Source organism: Penaeus monodon, chromosome 33 (genome assembly GCF_015228065.2).
Source record: "Penaeus monodon isolate SGIC_2016 chromosome 33, NSTDA_Pmon_1, whole genome shotgun sequence".
In the NCBI taxonomy this organism is placed as follows: Eukaryota; Metazoa; Arthropoda; class Malacostraca; order Decapoda; family Penaeidae; genus Penaeus; species Penaeus monodon.
Window position 1 is genome coordinate 15,878,909 of NC_051418.1, and position 991 is coordinate 15,879,899.

The 991-nt window shown below is 37.2% G+C and overlaps 1 protein-coding gene across 3 annotated transcripts in view; it reads left to right on the forward strand.

The window, feature by feature from the left end:
- LOC119594089 (telomerase reverse transcriptase-like) overlaps nucleotides 1–991 on the forward strand; it is a 15,290-nt gene that overhangs the window by 10,270 nt on the left and 4,029 nt on the right. For all 3 annotated transcript variants that reach the window (XM_037943144.1, XM_037943142.1, XM_037943143.1), the window contains exon 2: nucleotides 18–979. In XM_037943144.1, coding sequence (XP_037799072.1) covers nucleotides 64–979 — 916 coding nt within the window. In that variant the 5' untranslated portion in view covers nucleotides 18–63. The remainder of the gene's footprint in view (nucleotides 1–17; nucleotides 980–991) is intronic.

Sequence of the window (991 nt, forward strand, 5' to 3'; positions counted from 1 at the left end):
TTTCTATATTCTTTCAGGTGTTCTGATGTACGATAAGAAGAATGTCGAATAACAATCTGACTAATGAAGAAAATGCCCCCTTATAAAAGAAAGCTCATCCATCTGGGGGAAGATCATGGAGGCTGCTCTTCAAAGAAAAGGAAAGTGCTTGATTCTTCTCCATATGACACTCTGCATGGTTCCCCAATATTCTTGCCCTCTTGCTCGAAAAGCGTTTCTGCTGAATACACTGAATTTGATTCCCCTTCAAATATTAATCCTGTATTGTACAGGTGTGAGACAGAAAGCTCAACAAAGGCCAGTCAGATGTCTGATACTTGTAGAGATGGGGGACAGCGTTCCAGTGTATCAACGGAAGTTGTATTATGTACCAACATTTCAGTGTCACAGTTTAGTAGCTCTGGAAGTAGATACACACTTGAAGAATATTCATCTTCATCAAGCAATGATGTAACTGATGATAACATCTTTAATGATGCAATGATTCTTGAAGAGACTATAGAAGACAGTAGTGATTCAGCATCTGGTATTGAGGTAGTTCAACCTAAGACTACCATATTACCTTATTCCACTTTAAACTGTCATCACTCCAACTTAGCTTTACATTCCTTAGTATCACCAGACACTGCATCATTGTCAGACATAAACAATAGTACGATAGATATTTCTGGAAGCAGTTTAAATAATGCTATGAGAATTGAGAAAAACATCTTTGAGAAAACTGATAGGTCTTTGCATGCAGGGAAGAACTCATTGATTAAAACTAATAGTGTTCAGAAAACAACTTTGACAAGTATCAGGCAGCATGAAACTCAGCCAAAGGAAGGAAGAATCTGCAAGAACATTCTTACCCTGAAGAAAGAAGATAACAGTGTAGGATATAGAGAAGATCAAGAAATTCCTTTTAAATGGATGCTGTGCAACAGGAACTTCTGGGAAAAGGTTCCTCTGGACAATATTTTCAATAGATTACCAAAAGGTAAACTAATAC